The sequence below is a fragment of the Lissotriton helveticus genome, chromosome 3_1 (genome assembly GCF_964261635.1).
Source record: "Lissotriton helveticus chromosome 3_1, aLisHel1.1, whole genome shotgun sequence".
Lineage (NCBI taxonomy): Eukaryota > Metazoa > Chordata > Amphibia > Caudata > Salamandridae > Lissotriton > Lissotriton helveticus.
The window spans coordinates 11,614,081-11,628,111 of NC_136061.1; the positions used below are offsets into that span (position 1 = coordinate 11,614,081).

At 42.0% G+C, this 14,031-nt stretch overlaps 1 protein-coding gene across 3 annotated transcripts in view; it reads right to left on the bottom strand.

Annotated features, from left to right (window-relative positions):
* LOC144824375 (scavenger receptor cysteine-rich domain-containing protein DMBT1-like) overlaps positions 1-14,031 on the bottom strand; it is a 563,994-nt gene that overhangs the window by 434,829 nt on the left and 115,134 nt on the right. For all 3 annotated transcript variants that reach the window (XM_078683487.1, XM_078683488.1, XM_078683489.1), the window contains exon 2: positions 13,635-13,706. In XM_078683487.1, the coding sequence (XP_078539613.1) occupies positions 13,635-13,698 (64 nt within the window). In that variant the 5' untranslated portion in view covers positions 13,699-13,706. The remainder of the gene's footprint in view (positions 1-13,634; positions 13,707-14,031) is intronic.

Genomic DNA, 14,031 nt, shown 5'->3' on the forward strand with positions numbered 1-14,031 from the left:
GACTTAAGACCTTGCTTTTTGAGTGATCTGCCCGTTGTCCGGGTCTGCTTGATATTACCTGATACTTCTTTCTTCTTGAGTCTATCCCTAGCGCCGGGAAACCCAATGCGATCCTTTTGTATAACTGCCTGCCCGGTTGTATACGTCTTAACTTTCTAGGATCATATTAAGAATTGGTTGGATAATTGTAGGGTGCGTAACTTCCTGTCCTTTTTCCCCCCTCCCTTTCCTTCCCCTTCCCCTCCTCCCCTTCCCCCTCCCCCTTTTTCTCCCTGTCCTTCCTTCGTCAACCTAATTTCCATTTTGGTATGTGTTACGTGCTATGGGAGATCTGGTCATGCTCTTGAACCTTAGATTTTATTGCCGATCACCAATATGTAAATATAATTCTTGTATGTTGTAGATGTGATTCGCCAACACTGAGACAACGCTCTATTAATCCTGGCATCTTGAATTGACTACGGTACTTAATAATAGGTGAGAAGCGACTAAGGGGCATATTACCAACTATAAGAGATCATTTTTGTCTCTAACTTGTTTAGAGACAAAAATTATCGCCGCACATCGGCGATTTTTATCGCAGATAAACCTTGCTATTAGCAAGGTTTATCGCAAATGCGATAAAAAACGGCCGCAATGCATGAATATCGCTGAAAAGTCAGCGATATTCATGCATTATCGAGCAAATGCTCTTAGCCATGTTATTCACCTCCCATTGGTTAACATGGCTAAGAACTGCTCAGGGCAGGTGTTAGCTTTTGGAGATATTCGCGCTTAGCGCGAATATCTCCAAAAGTTGGTAACAGGAGATAGCGATGTTAGCGACTGTTTCCAGTCGCTAACATCTTGGCACGCCCACTTTGCATGTCATTAGTGATAAATATCACTGACATGCAAAGCGGGGCCCAAGATGGTCGCTATCTCCTATTAGCTGTCGCTAACTGGTGTTAGCGACAGCTTGGTAATAGGGAGATAATTTTATCTCCGCTTTCTTGGCTTTTAAAGCCAAAAAAGCGGAGATAAACCCCCTTGATAATATGCCCCTAAGTCCTGATATGTTTTGTCTGATTGTCCAGTGTCCTCTATGTTGAGAATCCGTTGGTATAGAGTACATGAATATAGTCTCCTACCTTCAATAGATGATCTTCCTTTAACAGTTGTAACCGGAAATTGGACCATTATCGACAATTTAGAAAATAGCGACATTTCCGCTAAATATCCTTTCTACGAGCTTTATATCTAAATTCGAATTAAGAATTAGGTGAGACAATTTAAAGATATGAAGTGTGAATAACCTATGGTTCCCTAATATTTTTGGTGCTGTGGGATATATTGATTATGATTTCCCTTTCTTTCTTTTTTCTATTTGCTTGTGGCCAACTGTTATGTATTGACTTTTTGGTCATTTTGAATTTAGGAGGATACCCTTGCATAGGAGGATATTAGTTATTGGCTTCCAAATGAGGAGACTTCTTTCAGAAGCACCATTATTGTTGATTATTGTGACTAGCTGCGAGATACATATATCTGACTCTATTGATCCATATTTATTCAAATTAATGTCTCTTTATTTTCCAACTTCATAACAAGCACCTGTTTGTTTGCTTTGTGAAAAATAGTAGCACAGTTAATATTTCTTATGAACATAAGAGTGTTTGGAGACACAAATTTTGGGATATTTCTCTAGAGTTAGAACTCGGTTGTCTGGGACGACCCAACGGGGGTGACGGAACCTAGTGAGGACTATTATTCTTCTAGTACAAGCACCTCTTAAGTGCTCTCTACGTAAGGTGATAGCCCACAGGATGAACCTATTCCCCTTTTTTCACTGATTTATATATGAGGATTTGGTCGCTATTTGTTTTCCACTTTCCCCTTTTTCTTCCTTTTTTCCACTCTTTTTCTACTTTATTCTATATACTCTTATTACATTTTTAACTGGTTTACCTTGTGGTAAAGCCTATTTACTCATGCATTTCAATTGATGTTATCAGAATAGAGCATGTTTTTAATCAAGAAGCCGTTTTTGTACGTCGTAACATTGAGGAATTAATTTGTTCCTTCATACATCTTTTTAACTTGATTATAGGATTTCTGCTTGGTAAAAAAATCTTTTTTCTACCTTTGGTTTTAACAATCTCAGTGTGAAGTATATGTATTTCTTGAATATGTCTGTGTAATTTCTTGCTTTGGATCTATACACGTGTTATGTAAGGTTTAGTTGTATGTGATGATTTAAAATGATTTTTTGTATCTCTTGTATTGTGTATATATATATATGTTTTATATATGTACATTTATGTTTGTATATACCATAATTATTGCAGCCCTGACGAAGTTCCCATGGCACTGGGGGAACGAAACGCGTTGGCTGTGCTGTTTTTCACGAAAAGAATAAATAAAGAGAAGAACTTTCACACTAACCTCTTGTGAAACTGACTGTATTGGAGTGCACCTCTTTCTTCCTATGAACAACATGCCTTTTCACCCCTGACATGATTCTTGTGTCAAGGACAATGTGGCATCCACCCAGGTGGAGACCTTAGATGGTGCCCACATAGTTGCAATAGCTTTCCTATGTTTTGACTGGCAAACCGCACTTTCCAGCACCTGCTGCCACCAAGGTTGGCTTTGACCTCCTGCTAGGTAGTGTGAACACTCCCTGGACTCAGAAACAAAGGCCTGGGCAAGAAGGGGGTCAAACCTACCTCCTCCCAAGCAGCCTAGTGAATGAGCACATAAAAACAGTGAGCTTCAAAGGCTGCACCGCCTCTGAAATGCATTAGGGCTGACTCCTAGCGGAGGAAAGAGCCCACCATAGGACATCTGCTCAGGGGAAGACAGGAAATTATCTATGGAATGTATACCCCTAGAAGGCTGACCACACCTCCAGGGTTGGCAGCCCAGTCTGTACACTAAATTCAGTTTTCTGCTATGTTTCAGAGAGGTAGAATAGAGGGGTTCTGGGTAGAAGAGTTGACCCACCCCACATGATGTGGTTACCCTATGGGCAGATTAGCTGTAGGAATTAGCTGCCCATTGGATATTATTCTTACACCCCTTACCCCCTAAATCTAGGATTGAAAAGGCTTCCTGGACCCCCGATTCTCTGGTCAAACTCATTTGCATATGGCAGGGTTCAAACTGGGGTGGCATGGTGAGCAAACAAACGATGAATGCAACCCAGATCTCTTATCTGGGGGTGAATGGTTAAAAGGTTTCAGCACTCCGTCTATCATCTTGTTGTGTTTGCAACCTCTGAGCCAACTGTGTGCATGTCACATTAAATCAGAATTTCGAAAAAGATGGATTTTATGAGACTATCTGTTTGATATCAAATATGACTCTTTTAGGAGGGGCTGTAATGGAGCTGGCAACCTTAGATGCCCCATGACCTCCAGAACACTTATGGTAGCTCTTTAATCAAAAGATGCTGCTAAAAGGACATAAAAGCTTGCACTTATATGCCCACGCCTTTAGCATAATGCATCCTGCCTACTGGGATTATGTGCCCTACCTTTCAGGTGACGGACATACTAAAAATAGTGCTTTGACCTTGTCACTCTTGGTGAGGGCAATGTTGAATTGGAGATGACATCTGTTTATATGGGCCACTCAGGGTGTCAAAATCAGTCCTGCAGGCCCTGGGGACCCCATTACCACTCATACTCTGGATACAGGGGAATCTGGGTAGGAAAACGTTGGGGATCCACATAACCCATACCAACCTGAACTCCCTAGGGTGTTGTTTGCAGAAATGTGTGGGTTTGTAGGTTTCCCTATATGGTCATCGTGCCTGGGATCAAAAACCTAGGTGTCCTCCTTGAGAAACCAGGGAGTTTTGAGATACATATTTTTGATGTCTCCACACTTCATTTTGGCCCCTTGCCTGTCACTGGTGCTTGACCCACCCACACGTGTGAGGTACTATTTTTATCTAGAGACCTGGGGTAATACTGGCTATTGTAAAATTTGTCAGCCTCGTGATCTTACTACTTTCCCACACAGAAATTTGAGAAACATTTGCTTTTTTCAGCCAAATTTGATGTTTGCAGGGGATTCTCGGTAGGAAAATGTTAGGGGTGGGGGTCCTTGCAAGACACACCTCCCTGTACTCCTCAGGGTGTCAAGTTTTCAGAAATGTCTGGATTTTGTAGGGTTCTTTAGATGGACACCAAGCCCGCAGCCAAAATCCGTGGGTCCCCCCTTGCAAAACCAGATTGTTTTGTGATAGGAAATGTTAATGTCTCCACACTATGTTTTGGGCTGCTGCCTGTCGCAGCTAAGCCTACCCACAAAAGTGAGGTACAATTTTTACTGGGAGACTTTGGACTCTGCAGGGTGGGTGGAAATTTGTGGTTTTACACAGATTCAAGAACTTTCCATCACAGAAATGCGAGGAAAATATGTTTTTGTTTTTTACAAAGTGTGAGGTTTGCAAAGGATTCTGGGTAACATAACATGGTGACAGCCATCAAAGTCACCCCTTCCTGGATTTTCCTGGGTGTCTATTTTTAAAAAATGTATAGGTTTGCTAGATTTCACCAGGTGTCGGGAGAGCTAGGGTTACAAATCCACAGCTAGGCACTTTGCCAAAAAAGGATCAGTTTTCACCGTAAAAATGAGGTTTGTACACATTGAATTTTGGCCAATTTCCTGTCGCAGGCACTAGGCCTACTGTTAGACCTGGCATCATTGGCGTGAGTCTCCCTTCCATTTTGATGGATTGCCTCCTCTGTTTTGATATATTTTTGCTGGATTTATGCTTTGGTCACTGTGCCACTGCTGATCAGTGCCACAGTGCATGTGCTCCCTATGTTACATTAATATACTGATTGGATTCCATGATTGGGTTATTTGACTTACCTGTCAGCCCCTAGTACAGTGCACCATGTGTGCCCAGGGCTTGTAAATCAAATGCTGCTGGTGGGCTTGCAGCACTGGTTGTGCCACCCACAGAAGCAGCTTGTAAAGTGTGTCTCAGGCCTGCCATTGCAAAGCCTGTGTGCAGTCTAGCCCTGCCATGTCGACGTGGCCAACTGCACCCACTTGCCAGTCCCTAAACCTTCCTTTTGCTTTATATTAGACACCCCTATGGTAGGCCCAAGGGCAGGGTGCATTGTAAGTACAAGGTAGGACATGTGTGTGTAGCATGTTCTAATAGTGAATTACAGCCATTTTCGTGTTTCACTATTGAAGGCTACCTGTTCTCATAGGCCAGAATGGGCAGTTAAGATTGTTACGTTCCTACAATCCTAACTGACTCAGGGAACATGGTAGAAATTCGAATTTAGTATGCCTGAACTCACAATAATAAAATACATCTTTTAGTAAAGTGTATTTTAATATTCTGTGTTTGCAAATACCACTTTCACTAAGCAGGTATTTGCTTGCCTAACCATTTGAGCTTGCCTCTGCTGAGTTGTGTATTCTTTGTCTGGGTTTGTGAGTGACAGGGCTGGGGAATTCCAGGAGGCAAGCGGGACAGCCCAGTGGTGAATAGAGAGATTTACATACAGATGGGAGGGGGAGAGTGCACCTGGGACCTGAATATGGCTGGGCCTATCTTCTACAATGCTGGCTCCACCTCCTGTGGCTTGTCTGATGACTCTGCCCTGCACTGTGAAAGGAGAAGAGTAATCATGTCAACAGAGTCCTCCAGAGCTGTATCTTCCCTCCCCTGTGCTGGCTCCACCTCCTGTGGGGCGTCTGATGCCTCTGCCCTGCACAGTGTAAGGAAGAAGAGAGTCATGTAAACGAAGTGCTCAGTAACAGGTTTGGACTAGGCAGCGGCCTCTCTGCCTTCAGAGAACAAAGGATTTTGGGGTATAAATATTGGGACCCGGCTCCCAAGAAATTAGATCACTTCTGGAAAAAAAAACTTTCTGCCAAGGAGAAGAACCAGGGAAGCTGCAGGAGTTTTGACTGCCCCTCTGCCAGTGTGCTGTTTGCTGGGTTGGCTTGCAGTGGTTGCTTCATTGCCAAGGGAAAGGAGAAGGAACTTTGTAAGGACTTTCATCTACAGAATATTCTCCAAGAGCTTGAACTGTACTTGCCTCCTGCTGAAGTCTCAGGGGCAAAATACTTCACCTCCAGCTCCCTCCTGAATCTCCTTGCTGGGAATTCTGACTCCAGTCACTTGCGTGCCGCTGGGAGCTGGAAGCGCGACGCATCGAGAAGAAGCGTGTCACCGCCACAGCTGAAATCATCGCAACACCGGAGAAGTGAGCCGTCGCCGCATCTCCCTGGAAGCGTGTGTTCATCGAAGTACCCTGCTGTCGCATCACCGGAGAAGCGTGACAACATCGAGGGATTAGCCATCGCATCACCGGAGAAGCCATTTGCAGGGCCTGTCGCGGATCCAAAGTACTGAGTCGTCGCAAGGCTGCCATGGCATCATCGCATCGTCCTCGCATCGCCGCATCAAGGGCGCCATCTTCTCGCATCGCAACTGGATCATGGCATTGCATCAAGGCGCCATCTTGCACACCACAACGGGCCCGCAAGCCGAGAATCTACGCATCACCTTCTCTCCGGTAAGGCTCACGATGAGTCCCATACTCTGCGCAAGCATTGAGGAAGGACGCAACCGTTCCCCCGGATCACGAAACCAACGCATCTCCCCTTTTGCAAGCCTTTTGTTTACTTTGCGTTATGCATCCAGGTACTTTATTGAGAACGTTGTTGCATTTACCAACAACTTGAATTAAGATACTTTAATTATCTTTTAAGTAATCTTAAGTGTAGTATTGTGGATTTTTCTTGTTAGTGGTCTTGTGTTTAAGTCTATATAAAGAATACTTATTTTTATAAAACATGTGTTGTGTCCATCTGTAGTGTTTTCACGGTATTACTGTGTAGATTCACAAATGCTTAAAAAAAAAAACACCAGGCGGGTGGCAGGCGCCTGTTTTGGTATTTTGAGGGGGCTACGGAAAACCCTGGACACCCTACCGACGTCATTCAGAAAAATCCTTGTTCATGCTCTGGTAACCTCATGCCTAGATTACGTCAACCTGCTCTGGGCACAAATGTTAGATGTTTGCAATGCTTGCAGTGCATCCAAAATGCAGCAGCAAGGCTAGTTCTTATGCTCCCGAAAAGGGCCTCTGCCACTGGTGCGCTGGCCTCTCTACATTGGCTCCCCATTAGGGAGAGAGTAAAGTTCAAGGCCGTGTGCGTGAGTCATCAGATTTTACATAGAAAGGGGCCAAGTTTCCTGCATGATTTCTTAACTCCCTATCTTCCGACTAGACTATTAAGGTCAAGCAGGAAAGGGAAGGTGAACGTTCGTAAAATCAGGAGAGCAAGAATGGGCGGCCGCTCGTTTTGTTATTTGGCAGCCCAGCTGTGGAACTTGCTTCCTCAGGCACTCCGGCTGGAGTGTTCTGAATCTACCTTCCGGAAGGGTCTTAAAACGCACCTGTTTCCTGCCTCCTAATCTGAATTTGATCTGTTTAGCTGATTGTTGATTGTTGTTGTTTTATTGCTTCGTAGCACGGGGACACACTGGCCTCCGTGTAACCAGGCGCTTTACAAATGTAATATATTTTTTTTAATTATTATTATTAACACACTGCCTCTGAGATAAGCCTGGCTGCTCGTGCCAAGCTACCAAGGGGGTCCGCAGGGGTTATTAAGGCGTGTAATCCCCTTATCCTGACTTAGAAGTAAGGGTCCCTATTTGGACAAAGGTGATAACCATTGCCAACTAGAGAACCCCAGATCTAACACCTACCAACACAAGTGAAATATCATTTTTTATCAGGAGCCTTAGGGGAACACAGAATTGTGTAGCAACTGTTAATACCTGTTGACTTTCTATGTATTTCTGCCTTCCAATTGTAAGAAAATGGGTAAAAGAATAACTCTCTTTGAAAAATGTCCTATAATTTACATGCTAATATGGGTACCCACAAATTTGAATATGTGCAAATAGCTACTGCTTCTAAACTCTATGGGCCACATGCATAAAAATTAGAAATTGCAATGACCTAATCAGTAATCAGAATTTCCAATGCGAGTATCATATACTGATTCGTAGTGGATCACAATACGACCTACCTCATTATTATTAATGGGGTAGCTCACAATTTGCGTCCCCCTATGAATCACAAAAATCACTGGGATGGTGACATGCTGGTGTTAACAGACCACCATGCCTATGATTGCTTTTACATAAAGCAAACTTTTTTTTTTGTAAAGCAGCCCATTTTCCTTAAAGGAAAACTGGTTGCAAAGTTTTACTTTTATTTATTAAGAGCAGGCAGTGGTCTGTGGGGCAACTTAAAAATGCTTTTACAAACATTCACAAAAGGGGAGGATGTCCCTCAGGGACCCCTTCCCATTTGCAAATGGGTCACTACCTACTTGAAGTAGGTGGTAACATGCAAATGGTCAAGGTCACAAAACATTCATACATGCCATTAGGATTCGCTAATTTGAAGGGACGCCCTGAACATGCCACTTCCAAATAGTGAATCGCTAACCCATTTTGCTATTCGTTAACAGGTTACCAAATGTCAAAATAGGGTTTGATACATGGATCAAGCATTTTTGTGATCGGAAATGGCCGATTCTGAGAATTGGCCCGTTTGTGCACACAAACATGATTGATAGATGTGGCTATAAATTTTGTTCCCATTTCCGAAATACATATGTGTCCTTGATACCTATTTTTCACGCTGTATTCTTTACCAAATGAATTGCTATATAACCGGTACACAATGAAAAACTATTACTAGGCGCAGCTCAGTTATTGGCTCGGGGTTGCTCAGGTTCTTGGTGAACTTACAAGTCCTATATATCCCTACAACCAGAAGGGTCCAGTGGATATACCGGTATATTGCTTTAAAAGATCTATGAAGTTACAGGTGAAAATGTGGACAAATGTCTGTTTTTCAACTCATTTTTAAGTTTTTAGTTAAAGCATGCAAGACCTCTTGCATATACTTTAGTTTATACTTGTATGTGTATGTACTTTGTGGGTTCTGTAGATCAGCCTTAGGACACGTCTGCTTCTGCTTAGGGGATTTTATTTCTGATCAACTGCCTCTTTTTAACTATTTTAATAGAAAACAACCAACAGAGGTCAGTAAAATACCAGAATTGCTTTCTGCTTATGGACTTTATTTTTATTCTTTTTCTTTTTCTGGCAACTGCCTCTATTTAACTTTCATGATAGAAAAGGACCAGCAGAGGTCAGTAAAATACCTGAATTACATTAGCATTCTCTAGATTCCTGTCCATACAAATTGTTTTCCATGAGCCCCCGTAAACAATAATATTTCTTCAAATCTTGTATTTTCAGTGATACGACCAGCGGTGGCCCTGATTTTATATTAAAAACAGATCTTTGGATTATACCATTTCCAGCTGAAAGGCAACATTTCTCTTCATGTGTTCCCATATGTGGTGTGTCATGCAGTTTAGTGCTTATTTTCCATCCATGTTAAAGAACAATACATGTTTCAGCATCCAGGCTAATGTGCTGCATGGCTAAATACGTATAGGGTCCCCAAGGCGAGACCCATTCCATTGCAAATGCTTGTTCTTATTTTCAACTGTTAGTTTCTATAAAAACAATCTTGAATGATCTACACAAATGATCCCTTCCTGAATTCATAATTCTGTATACATTTCAGAAGCGTATAGCTTTCCTGAATCCATTATAGCTTTCACGCCTATTTCTACCATTAACTGGAAAGAGGTTGAAAGCACAAACAGTAGCAAAAATAGACTATTTCTCTGTAAGATTCCAAACTGTGTAAAATAATGGTTTTCTGACAAAAGTCTGCCTGTCCCTCAGAGCTGGGAAGATGGTGATTTCAGCACAATAAACTCCTTGTTTATATGATTTGCAGGGGAAAACCAGATGTTTTCTTTTGCAGCACTTTTTCCCTCTTTAGAAATGTATGTTGGCTAATTTCTGGGTCCCCTCCAGGGTAATCCACAAACCCTGAGTACCTTTAAAATCCTCATGATGTCGGAGGAAAAGAACACAATTTTGGTGTGGATACCTTATGTGAACAAAACGTTTAAAGGGCCTAAGCGCGAACTACCCCAAATAGCCAAATACAGCGTTAGAACGGGGTTGGAGGCCTAGAAATGAAAGCGTTAAACTTCTTGGCAAGCACTGCCACGGGGGCCTGGTTAGCAGCTCCAGTGCACTTTCAGAGTCATTACCAAAAATGTTGAGGGTGGCAATTCAAAAATGGCACTTTCCTACATTTTTCTAATCATATTGAGTTTCGATACCAATATCATACAAGGTACAAAGGAAAATTCTACAGTAATATATTGGGAACAAATAGGTGTTCCCTTCTCAGTAATGTCTCAGATAGCAACAGTATTCAAATAAAGGTACATATACATAGGGTGTAAGTGAGGAGTTGCCTATGAAATAAATAGCAAAGAATTACAGAAAAAGAGGATGGTAAGAAAACCAAATGAGGTAAAATAGAAGAAACCCGTACTTATCTATTTAACTTGAATCTACTTATTCTAGCACTAAACTAAGGAGACCCCCCCTCCCCCCAAGGCACTGCTCTACGTAATAACATAATCATTGATTTTGGAGATTGTAGTCACACAAACTAATGTGTTAGACCTGGCAACTTGGCGTGAGTTTCCCTTCCGCTTTTTGCTGATGTGCCTCAGATGTTTTGCTGGTGTTCGATGCTCAGGGCACTGCACCACGGCCAATCCGTGCCGTAGTGCAAGTGCTCCCAACGTAAAGTATGTATGTAATTGATTTCCATTTCCATTTCCATTTCTATAGCGTGTAATAGTTCCGATGGCTTGTCTGGCCTAAGAGAACAGGTAGCCCTTCAATAGTGAAGAACCAAAAAGGGCGGCAATTCACTACTAGGACATGCCACACTCTAGGCTTGTCCTACCTTACGCTTGCAATGCACCCGGCCCGTAGGCCTACACAAGGGGTGACTGATATGAAGGTTAGGGAAGGTTCGGGGACTGGCAGTAAATATGTGATACAAGAGATTAGAGACAGTGAAGATTCTGAGAATTGACCTGTTGGTGCACACAAAAATGATTGATAGATGTGGCTGTAAATGTTGTTTCCATATCTGAAATACATATGTGTCGTTGATACCTATTTTTCACGCTGTATTCTTTACCAAATGAATTGCTATATACACAATGAAAAACTATTACTAGGCGCAGCTCAGTTATTGGCTCTGGGTTGCTCAGGTTCTTGGTGAACCTACAAGTCCTATATATCCCTACAACCAGAAGGGTCCAGTGGATATACCGGTATATTGCTTTAAAAGATCTATGAAGTTACAGGTGAAAATGTGGCACAAATATCTGTTTTTCAACTCATTTTCAAGTTTTTAGTTCAAGCATGCAAGACCTCTTGTATATACTTTAGTATATACTTATATGTGTATGTACTATGTGGGTTCTGTAGATCAGCCTTAGGACATGTCTTCTTCTGCTTAGGGGATTTTATTTCTGTTCAACTGCCTCTATTTAACTGTTTTAATAGAAAACAACCAACAGAGGTCAGTAAAATACCAGAATTGCTTTCTGCTTATGGACTTTATTTTTATTCTTTTTCTTTTTCTGGCAACTGCCTCTATTTAACTTTCATGATAGAAAAGGACCAGCAGAGGCCAGTAAAATACCAGAATCACTTTAGCATTCTCTAGATTCCTGTCCATAGAAATTGGTTTCCATGAGCCCCCGTAGACAATAATATTTCTTCAAATCTTGTATTTTGCAGTGATACGACCACCGGTCGCCCTGATTTTATATTAAAAACAGATCTTTGGACTATAACATTTCCAGCTGAAAGGCAACATTTCTCTTCATGTGTTCCCATATGTGGTGTGTCACGCAGTTTAGTGCTTATTTTACTCCCATGTTAAAGAACAGTAGATGTTTCAGCATCCATGCTAATTTGCTGCATGGCTAAATACATATAGGGTCCCCAAGGCGAGACCGATTGCATTGCAAATGCTCGTTCTTATTTTCAACTGTTAGTTTCTATAAAACAATCTTGAAGAATCTACAGAAATGATCCCTTGCTGAATTCATAATTCTGTCTACTTTTCAGAAGTGTATAGCTTTCCTGAGTCCATTATAGCTTTCACATCTATCTCTACCATTAACTGGAAAGAGGTTGAAAGCACAAACAGTAGCAAAAATAGACTATTTCTCTGTAAAATTCCAAACTGTGTGAAAAAATGCTTTTCTGACAAAAGTCTGCCTGTCCCTCAAAGCTTGGAAGATGGTGATTTCAGCACCACAAACCCTTTGTTTATATGATTTGCAGGCGAAAACCAGATGTTTTCTTCTGCAGCACTTTTCCCCCTTTAAAAATGTATGTTGGCTAATTTCTGGGTCCCCTCCAGGGTAATCCACAAACCCTGAGTACCTTTAAAATCCTCATGATGTCGGAGGAAAAGAACACAATTTTGGTGTGGATACCTTATGTGGACATAACATTTAAAGGGCCTAAGCGCGAACTACCCCAAATAGCAAAATAAAGCGTTAGAACGGGGTTGGAGACATAGCAATGAAAGAGTTAAAGTTCTTAGCAAACACTGCCACGGGGGCCAGGTTAGCAGCTCCAGTGCACTTTCAGAGTCAAAACCATCAGCATTGGGGAAACATGTTCCCTCCTGGTTGTTCCCTCTTTTAAATTCAGCAGAATCGGTGGCCGGAGATTCGCACTCTTGGCCCCCAAGTTCTGGAACTCTCTTCCTCCCTCGCTTAAATTCTCCAACTCGCTTATCCAATTTCGCAAATCCTTAAAAACTTGGCTCTTCCCACAATCCGGTTAATCTCCTCCGCCTCCCTCAGTATCAGATCAGCGCCAGGAAACCCACGGTGACAGAGCGCTTTATAAGCACACCTTAACATAACATAACATAACATGTTGAGGGTGGCCATACAAAAATGGCACTTTCCTACATTTTTTTATTCATAATTTTATTGAGGTTCGATACCAATATCATACAAGGTACAAAGGAAAATTCAACAGTAATATATTGGGAACAAATAGGTGATCCCTTCTAAGTAATGTCTCAGATAGCACCAATATTCAAATAAAGGTTCATATATATAGAGTGTAAGTGAGGAGTTGCCTATGAAATAAATAGCAAAGAATTACAGAAAAAGAGGATGGTAAGAAAACCAAATGAGGTAAAATAGAAGAAACCCGTACTTATCTATTTAACTTGAATCTACTTATTCTAGCATTAAACTAAGGAGACCCCCCTCCCCCCAAGGCACTGCTCTACGTAATAACATAATCATTGATTTTGGAGATTGTGGTCACACAAACTAATGCAAGTAGCAACAGATTTATAAGCTCACATATACATTTAAATTGGCATATATTCATGTGTTTATTTCCCTTGGATAATGGCACTTTCTTACATAATGTAATATTAGGCTTAACTGTGGTACATAAGATGTTGTCGAACAAAGTCGCTATGCAATAATTTGTCACACCCGCAGTTGTACTTCTCTGTCCCCAAGCCATCGAGCACTCTTTCTACTTTTTCTGGGTCTCTGGAGAAGATACATGGTTCTAAATGCTTTTGCTGCACAAAACTCAAAATCATCAGACCGTGTCATTAACCTGTCAGACAAACAGCACTCACCACAATCAGGACAGAACGCAGACGCCCTCAGGGCAAGAAGCAGGAACACAAGGTGCCCCCACATTTGAAGATCTGAAAGACAGGGCACACTTTGTCAATATTATTCAGAATGTCACAGTTGCACTTGTTCTACTCTCAATTGATTCCCTCATAGATTGCATCCTTTTGTTTTTTTTCATCTAAATGGTGGTGAGGGTGTGTGAGATGAGACCCACTGCTTCTAGTCTGTGAGGGGGGTTAATGACTCACATGTGAGCCCGTGCCCCAGGAACTTCTCAGACAGGAGTGCCCACTGCTGTAGGGTGTGTGAGAGGGGAACACTGCTTCTAGTCAAGGGGGTTTATGACTCCCATGGGATTCCATGCCCCAGGAGCATCAGATTCAAGAGTGCCCAGTG